Source organism: Rutilus rutilus (assembly GCF_951802725.1).
Source record: "Rutilus rutilus genome assembly, chromosome: 1".
Lineage (NCBI taxonomy): Eukaryota > Metazoa > Chordata > Actinopteri > Cypriniformes > Leuciscidae > Rutilus > Rutilus rutilus.
This window is the reverse complement of record NC_140209.1, coordinates 41,440,984-41,450,983: the sequence shown is the minus strand read 5'-3', so window position 1 is coordinate 41,450,983 and position 10,000 is coordinate 41,440,984. Positions and strand designations below refer to the sequence as shown.

The window sequence follows — 10,000 nt, the reverse complement described above, 5'->3', positions numbered from 1 at the left end:
GACCGCTCTGACGCGCGGTGACTGCGGTCTCGATGGCGATGCCCATGTCTGTGACCCTCTTCTGGGATGACCCTCTCCATGGCGTAGTCCTCACCCCGCAATGAGCGGCCTGGACGCCCGTGTCCCAGAGATGAAGCTGAGCGCTTCATAGGACTGTTATCGGTGATGGTCTGCTGAAAGAGTCGGCACAGGACAGAGAAAGAGGTAGGGAGAGAAAAGAAAAGGGAGCGAAGGAAGAGAGAGTTTTCTGTTTATTGGAAATAGATGGGTCTGGAAGATTTGAGAAGGGAGCTTCATTTCTGTAGTATTTAGTAACGGCAGGCAGATGGTCGTGCGAATGTACGGCCTTGTTTACACCTGGTATTAACATCCGTCTCGGGTGATCCCGACACAAGTGGTCAGCTGAGACATATGAGTCTCCTGTGGCCACTTTTGATAAGGGAAACGGTATACAATTTTGTGAATATACACATCACTTGAATCATCATTCAAAAGTTTGGGGTCAGTAAGATATAAAAATTAAATAAAAAAAATTATATATATATATACTTTTATATACTTTTATTTAGCAAGGATACAATAAATCAAAAGATTTTTACTTTAAATAAATGCTGTTCTTTTGAACTGAAAAAAACATCTCTCAGTTTCCACGAAGTATTAAGGAGCACAATTGTTTTCAACATTGATAAGATTTTGGAGCAACAATTCAGGATATTAGAATGATTTCTGAAGGATCATGTGACACTGAAGACTGGAGTAATGGATATATCTCCAAAAACAACAAGTCATGCTATTTTACATACTTTTGCTTCTCAAGTAAATTGATCTTGTTTTAAGGATATTTTTAGACATTTTTATTGGAAAACAAGACAAGCACCCTGCTTACGTCTGTAGATAGTGCAGACCATTTGTGATCGTATCTACCCAAACATATCTTAATACCAGGTGTAAATGGGCAATATGATGACTTCAAACTTGTGTTAAATTCTGCAGGTCTGGGAGTTGGTGTGATTTTATTGTGTATGACCTGACGAACACACTCAGCCGATACCAGCGAACAAATAAACAAAATCACCATTCACCATGCAGAGACTGAGAAGAGGAGAAAGATAGAAAAAATATGAAAAAAGAGAGAGAAACTCAAAGATAGCTGCAAAAGGTCGTGCCCCGCATGCATCCAGGACTGAATCTATGAAGTCAAAATACTCATTGGTTATAAAAACATTCTACTACAACATTTGAGAGAAGCACATTTCTTCCAGCAGACCCCTCTATCCATCACTCACAGTCATGCACACGGCAAAGAGCGAAGAGAGGGGGCTGTCCAGGCTTTAGAGAGAATGTGTGGGGCAACACCACATATATGGTCCAGGAAGAGGGACGTGCAGAGTGGGGTGGTTTGCAGTGGCTCAAGCCCTGGACCCTTTGCTCTAGTCTGATTAGAGCCTTTCCATCTCAAAAAAGCATGAATTTGACTGTTTTGGTGCAGCTTCACTATCAAACACCATCAACACTGACACCTAGAGTCGTGGATGGAACATTACATACCATGAAGAGTTTTCAGTTACTGATTCATATGTGTAGAAATCTGATACAAATAAAATCATACACCCATTTTGATGTGTAACCTGTAGCAAATACAGACTAGGAGAGTGCAGCAAGTCAATTTGCATTTCTCTTCTTTTTTTTTTTTTTTAAAACATAAACAGTGTAGAGGAATGTTACCTTATAGTTTTGCATTTTATAGAAAGCAACATGTATTATTTTTTTCTCACCCACTTCCATCACAGTAGCATTATATTTTTATTTTTTTTATTTAAAATGATATATTTTCATTTATATTATTTATTTCCTGAGGACAAGTGGTTGTTCCTTCATCATGTGTTGCATTCAACAACTATATTCCAGTATAGATGTAAGTGTTACTCAATAACACATCCAAACTTTCTAAAAATAATAAAATAACAAATAAAATAAAATAAAACGCCTTAGAAAGTCCCTCTTTTCTCCCAGTCACACATTGAAAACCAAAACGCACATCTCTGCTCAGCAACACAGTCACACACTCACAGTCATAGCACAGATAATTGCAGACTCACGCACAAAGACTGTGGAGACATATGCATATAACATGTAACATGCACATGAGCACAGCACATAATGAGTGTTGCAAAGCACAAAGATAGCAGATATAAATTAGGAGGAGGCAGACAAGGAGTTTTGTGTGGTTTTATCTGCACACAAATCTAAAAATATGTCTGTGCTGTACAAATAATAATGCTATATATGCTATATATATATATATATATATATATATATATATACATATATACACATTCATTATTCAACCCCCATTGCAAATCAGGTTTATTGGCAAAAAATAATTCTCAAAATTATTCAACCCCCTGAATAGAATCCCTCACAATAGCACAAATCTGCAAAACAGGATTTGTCTCAAGCATATGCAACCATATTTCTGAGAAGACAGGTTCAGAAAAACCCTCGAGTGACTGCAAAAGACCTGCAGCAAGACTTGGTGGCAACAGGCACTCAGGTTTCAGCTTGCACAGTAAGGCGAGTACTAAACGCATGCGGTTTCCATGCCAGAACTCCAAGACGTACACCACTACTGACCCAAAAGCACAAGAAAAGTGCTCAAACTCATTTAAATAAGCCACAGAAGGGATTGTGTTCTGTGGAGCGATGAAACAAAACTGGATCTTTTCGGCCCTATGGATCAGTGATATGTCTGGAGGAAGAAGAATGAAGCATCTGCTGAAAAGAACACTCTTTCTACAGTTAAGTATGGTGGCGCTTGATGATGCTCTGGGGCTGCTTTGCAGCGTGTGGAAGGCAAGATCGATTCATTGAAGTATCAGGAAATCCTAGGAGAAAACGTCATGCCGTCAGTGAGGAAGCTGAAGCTTGGGGGTCATTGGACCTTCCAACAGGACAATGATCCCAAGCATACCTCAAATTCCACCAAGGCTTGTTTGCAGAAGAAGTCCTGGAAGATTCTACAGTGGCCATCACAGTCACCTGACTTGAACCCCATAAGGGCTTTTCACGCTTGAAATAGTTAACCCTGGGTAAACGGAATCCTGGGTTATCTTTATTCACGTTTATCACTGCTCATACTATACCCGGGGTTAACAGTTAATCCTGGGTATTCATAAGCTGAAGTTCCACACTGCACATTCCTAAACCCTGGGTTAAAGTCCTTATTTGCATATTTGCGGTGTCAGTGTTACTGATTGGACAAACACAGCATGTGACCTGCTTACATAAAAGCTCTAGCATTGCGCATCCTCATGTAACACATTGCTTACTGTAATATCAAGTTTTTTTTCTTCACTCCAATTGTCGCTTTTTCCATCGCCGTTTGATATTTTTCCTATTATACGCAGAAACGACTGTTTATATACATTGCACGTTGTTTCAGTGACTGCCCAAAGCGCATGAATATAAGGCACGCGATTGGTTGTTGGTTGCTAAGCATCTAGTTGTAACATTCTAACACCACATCGTTTCGCACTGTACAAGTTCGGCACCGCAATGCGGAGATAACACCGCAAAAGAGGTGCTTGCACTGCTCCAGAGCAGGGTTTCAAAACCCCGGTTAAAAAGTGGTGCTAACCCCGCATCTAAATTACAAGTGTGAAACGCTCCTTTACCCGGGGTTAAAAGCGGTGTTTAGAACAACGGTAACCCAGGATTAAGCGCAGTGTGAAAAGCCCTATAGAAGATATCTGGTGGGATTTGAAGAAGGCGGTTACTGAATATTATTGAACTGGAGGCCATTGCTCATGAGGAATGGGCTAAGATACCTCAGAAACGTTGCCAGAACCTGGTGTCTAGTTATACATCTCGTTTGCAGCAGGTCATAACAGCAAAAGGGTGTTCCACTAAGTACTAAAGATGCTTGCCATGAAGTGGTTGAATAATTTTGAGATTGCAGAAGTCATCAAAAGTTGTATTTTCAGTTGAATTTGGGGAAACCACTTGAAACATTTGTTGTGTTGAGCTATTTCAATTACTTTTATTTGATTTGTTCATTGCAAACAGCTGAAAGTCTGACTTACAAACATTTTGCCTATAAACCTGATTTGCAAAGGGGGTTGAATAATTTTGATTACAACTGTGTATATATATAATTTTCTTTTAAATACATATGTTAAAAATTACATGATATGATTCTTCCTTAATTGCCTTAATTTTTTCAGTTAATTTTGACTATTATTTCATCGAACATTTTGAATTAGGTTTGCTACAATGGCTGAAATAATGGGTCTTTTAATAATTATAATTTTTTTAAAATTAATGTCAAAAAACAAAAACAACAACAACAACAACGTTACAGTATTGAACGTTTTTTCTAGTATTTTCTCATGAAATATTCGGGCACAAATGATGTGATTTCCAGAGAATTGGCCAGAGAGACAGAAAGACAGATGTTAGAGTCAGACAGGGTCAAACAGAGTGATGATGGAGAAAAAAGTAATAATGAACGAGAGAGGTTGCACACACAGTGAGATTATCTCCCCGGTGCCGTCCTTTCCTCCTTGGCTGCTATACAGCCATTTCCATAAAAGCACAAGACACGGCAAAAATATGTCCATACAAATACACACATATGAAGCACATAGGGCCGCATTTACACAAGACAAAGCACATTAACAGTGGGTGACCCCAGGCATGAAAGAGAAGGAGAGAGAAACAGAGATTGCACTCAAAAGAAGAAAAAGGTGGAGATGGGGTTCATGCAGTAAATTAGGATGGGGAGGCCAAAAACAGAGCGAAAGAGGGGAGGGAATAAGGAGAGAGAGATATATAAATAAAGAGAGAAAAGAAAGACACAGAGAACCTGGTTAGACACAGAAGCAGTGGAGACGGAAAAAGACACTTACCACAGCAGCACACAAACTGAGGGCCAGAGGCAGTGTTAGAGACACGTCACAGTACACCACACAGAATGATACGGTGAGGAACGGTACAGTGATCATCACAAGACACAGTGGCCATAGAGAGGTATTCTACTACAACACTGCACACATATACAGTACGTATAGCATGAGACCACACCAACAAAACTCTCTTGTACTTGGTTTCTGAAATGTATGTAAATTACTCTCACACTGTACTGTTCAAAAGTTTGGGGTCGATAAGATTTTTTTGTCTCATATGCTCCAAGGCTGCATTTATTTGAAATAAAATTACAGCTTAACAGTAATATTGTGAAATATTATTACAATTTAACTGTTTTCTTTCTGAATATATTGTAAAATGTCATTAATTCCTGTGAATCTGTATTTTCAGCATCATTACTCCAGTCTTCAGTGTCACATGATCCTTCAGAAATCATTCTAATATGATGATTGACAGTTGTGCTGCTAAATATTTTTTGTGGTTTAACATTATACATATCTTTACTGTCACTTTTGATCAATATAATCCATCCTTGCTGAATCCAATAATTCATTTCTTAAAAAAAGAAATCTTAGTGACCCCTACCTTTTGAACGGCAGTGTACATACATAAACTTGGGAGATATAAACACACACACATACACATGCTCACACAAATCCACATCTCAGTACCAACTCCCAAGTCACTGTTTGCTTCAGCATCAAATTTCACTGAGCTTTATGACCCTGAATGAAATGCAGTTCAAACTTGGGCAAAACAGAATTTACATATATATATATATATATATATATACACACTTTAGCACTTATATAAAGTAATACTGCACTGTAAATACAGTTAAATGCAAAGCTTAATTTACAATAGTAAAATACTGTAAAGATACTGTACGAACACACTGAGTAACTTCTTTACTGAGGGAGGAAGTCAGAGTTAGCTAAACCCAAAAAGGAAAATAAGAATTTAAAGAGAAAAGAAAACGAGAAAGAGAGAAGAAAAGACATATTCTATAATGAGACAGCATGATTAGATGATTCATTCAGGGAGAAAAAAAACCTACTTTTCTAATCTCTCAGCTTCTCAGTTCCCACAGCAACATGGGATAGCAAAGTGTGCTACAAAATCCATGAGATTCAGATGTCCTATTTGTGTGACATACTGCTTTTTGTATAAAACTGCTTTTTGTGGCAGGGACATGTGTATATTTGGGTCTGTATGAACGAGGAGGCGTTCACTCAAAGGCCAGTGGTGAGAAATATGATAAGGAAAAAAGAAAAGAAAAACACATACACACAAATTCTACCTGTTCTAGACCTGCATCAAATATGCATCATAAGTAAAGAGGGTGCATGTTGTAATATGCTAGATATCATATATCTAGACAATTACAATAAGAGAGTGTTTGAATGCAAAAAAAATATGTATCCTTGAATACATCACATCAAACACATATTCTGATAATTACAAATACTTAAAATGCATATTTATGACAGGTATGCGGATGAAGATCATGGATCTGTTCTGGGCCCAACATGTTTTCCTATTAATTCACAGCATTAATAGGCAATTTTTTGTCTTTAGAATTTTATCTGTTATGAAGATTGATACACAACATGACACAAAGTATTTGGACAGCTAAACATATGTCTCTAATGAAAATGTAATATATGCTGCTATCAGGGACGTGCGGTCCATAAAAGCTGCGAATGCTCTGCATACTCATGCCATTCGTGGACTTGCTACTTAACATTAACATTATACATTTCTATAAATTTTCTTTTTTGAGGTGTACCATAAAGCTTACATGGTGACATGTTGGCAATACGTATGTAACTCTCGTATTTATTTGACGAATGATGGAAATTTTCTTCAAATCTGTCAGTTATGAAGGGTTTCGGGTAAGCGGATCTAGAACAGCTTTGGCGCCTACGCTCTGTTGTTATGTATCGTCATCATTGTCCCGCATTCTCATTGGTTTAAAAAACGGCCTTTTTGCAAGTCGCACCTGACTCAACTCAAACACAACTCAAGCTTTTACGTGTGCATGTGAAGGCATTAACAGGTAAATGTAGGCTACTTTCAATAACAGGTCAAACATATAAGGAATACTTTAGCTGTGTTGCTATGTGTCATGAGAGCAAGCAACTGAGCAGCTAACACTCTGTCTAGAGCGAACGCGAGTGTCTCGCTTATTATAAGCCCATCCAAAGTTTCTGTACCAGGTGCATTTTAGACAAAACGCGCCACCCAGCATACCCGGTTAAAAAATGTCACTGCTCGCCACTGGCTGCTATACCAACTTCCAGTCTTCCACTCAAGAGACTGCATGGCTGTATACTTGATCTGATGCATCTTTCAGCCATTTAGAGTGGTTAGGAATTAGTGACTTAACATAATTCACTTGTTTGTAACTCACCCTCACACTTGCTTGTACAGGACATCAATCCATTGCAGATGCTATAATGGGTTCTCTTTGCTTTATCTGGTCAATGGACACATTTGTTTAATGCAAAGGCAGCAATGGAAAGTGGGTTGTTTGGAGGGCCAGGAAAGGAAAGACAGATGTGAAAAGCGGGTAGAAGAAAAGGAAGGGGGGAAACACAAAGGAATGACAGGATGAGGCGCTCACTTGGTTGTCTGCTGGGAGTCGAGGCATGGAAGCAGCCCTGCCATGGCCTTCCATCGGCAGATAGTGCTCAGTGTCCGAGTAACCGTCCCGCCCCATCTCTCTCATCTCTACTGTCTGCAGAAACAGAGGGAGACCATGCATGACTGCCCAGGGACAGCAGGCAAGAGCGGAATGCCAGGAGCCTGAGAGGCAGGCCTAAGCACAGTGGATGGAAGGAGGACATCTCCACCTTCATCTCTCCCTTCACCCTGTGGGGAGATGCAAGAGTAGCAGGACAGTCCTGCCCCAGCCTCTGTTCTACACGCCACTGCTGTTGGGTTTGCATAAAGTGATCTGATGCTATTATCAAGTACATGCAGGGATTCAATGACAAGATTATCCGGAGAAGATCAGGAGATGTTGGTATTACAAACAACGCTGTATCTCTTTCACAAATAGTTTTAAAACAGGATATAGGGCGTCAACTTGAAATATATGGACACATCTCTTTTGTTGACTCACACTTTGCTCAAATTGTTGCTCCAATGATGTGTGCACTATAATTCAAAATTATCAAAAAATAAAAATATATTGTTATTTACCGATTTTTCTTATTCTTCACTGAGTTAATGGAATCACTCATTTATATTTACATTCACTTACAAGAACTAATTACAAATCAGACATTGCTGCTTCTCTCATGAACAGATATACATAAGTAATTTCAGTAAATAGGCTTAAATTTCAGTCACTAAATTACCATATGGCTTCAGAAGATTACAGTGCACTAGTTTTATGGACCATGTGTGAATCCTCTTTTTTGTCATTGGGGATTGAATGTCCTCATTCACTGTCATCACGCTTAAGATATTCTTCAAAAACTCACTCTTTATGTCCCATAGAAAACAAGTCATATGGGTTTCGATCAATATGAGGGTGATTAAATTAGGGTATTTTTAATTGGTCAGTTTTCATTTTTGGGTGAACTATACATTTAAGACTTTGCTATATATATATTTTTTTTTTTTCTCACTGAACTATATTCTCTCACTGTTTCTTCTCAGAAGATCTTGTGTTTTTCCAAGCAATTTGGGGACTTTGTTCTGTAGCTTTTGTTACTTCCTTCTTATGAATCACTTAAGTTGCCTTCCCCATTGATGAGATTAGGATAAAAACACCTGCTGTTCCAGTCATGAATTTAATAAATAGTTTAGCTGGGCAGGAGTGTCTCAACTCCTGACAGTACAATGGCACTCAGAACTGCGGAAGGGTTTAAACATCCTTCCCAGACAGCTGAATATTAATGCATATATTCCATGACATGAGCTTCACCGTACAAAGCAGACATGTGAGAGTAATAAAATAAAATAAACGATAACAGATGGACACACAGACTGAGGGGAAATATAAACGAGAATAAGAGAGTGTGTAAGTCTGCTGAATTCAGTTTTTACTCAGCAACAGAGAAGGTGCTTTGTTGCTCTCTGCCAATGAGATGCACATGGATGAGGGATAGACAGACCATCTGACAGATCATGGTTATGAAAAAAAAAATCTCAAATAAATACCCTCCACAAAAGACTGAATATCTGATATGCTATCTTATAAAGGCAGAGAAAATATTATCGATCCACTGCGACGTCCAATGGAGTGACACTACATGAACGTCCTGAGCTCTAACAAATAATTATCATGCTGTGAGTGAGTTAGCATGCTGCTATAGAAATCATAACTAATGAAATAGTGGCTCTCACATTTAGAAAACTATTGTTTTATCTCATACAGTAGTGTGTGGGGACAATTTTACTTGTATTTATTGTTGAACCACCATATTAATCTGGTAATGCTTGAGGTTAAGAATGCAGTGATGCACTAACCTAAACTATTTTTTTTTTTTTACCATAATTTCAAGCATTTATATGAATACCCTAATAGTAAATTGTAAATGAGATGGGGCAGGCTCTGTGTACCTGAGATTGTCTGTGGTTATCTGCTGTGTCGTCTGGGTGTTGGCCTTCAGGACTCCAGCTGCCTGCTTTCTGAGACATCTCTTGAGCTCGCGCCGTCACCCATGATTGGCTCTCCGGTATCCTTTCATCAACAGGCCTGACAACACACCCATATTTAGTCAGTTTACAAGCTCTCTACATTTCTTGAAGGGCTCAAGGCTCTGGTTTGATGCACATTGTGGTTTAGATGATTTTTCTCATTAGATGTCCATTAGAGTCAAGGAGAGGGAAGATGATCTTCATTAACATTTGTTGTTTTTGTTTTATTGGTCATGGATTAGAAGAAAGAAGAGAATGAAAAGTGGCCAGCAATAAAAAAAATATATAACAGTTTTTTTGTTTTAATCAGTTTTTATCTTTTGGTGAAAAGAACCTTTGAATTCATTATGTCATCATGTCATATTTATTAGTTTAAATAAATGTTACTCTAACTAGAATGAATACTTGTCATTACTGACTG

The 10,000-nt window shown here is 38.4% G+C and overlaps 1 protein-coding gene across 16 annotated transcripts in view; it reads right to left on the bottom strand.

The window, feature by feature from the left end:
• The window catches only part of cacna1aa (calcium channel, voltage-dependent, P/Q type, alpha 1A subunit, a), a 101,145-nt gene that overhangs the window by 5,774 nt on the left and 85,371 nt on the right, over positions 1 to 10,000 (bottom strand). For 11 of the 16 annotated variants that reach the window (XM_084423388.1, XM_084423384.1, XM_084423396.1 and 8 more), the window contains 3 exons: positions 9,502 to 9,637; positions 7,553 to 7,666; positions 1 to 173 (listed from right to left, as the gene is read on the bottom strand). The exon at positions 1 to 173 is cut by the window's left edge and continues 29 nt beyond it. In XM_084423388.1, coding sequence (XP_084279514.1) covers positions 1 to 173; positions 7,553 to 7,666; positions 9,502 to 9,637 — 423 coding nt within the window. The remainder of the gene's footprint in view (positions 174 to 7,552; positions 7,667 to 9,501; positions 9,638 to 10,000) is intronic. The other 5 variants (XM_084423390.1, XM_084423398.1, XM_084423394.1 and 2 more) reach the window with 2 other exon arrangements.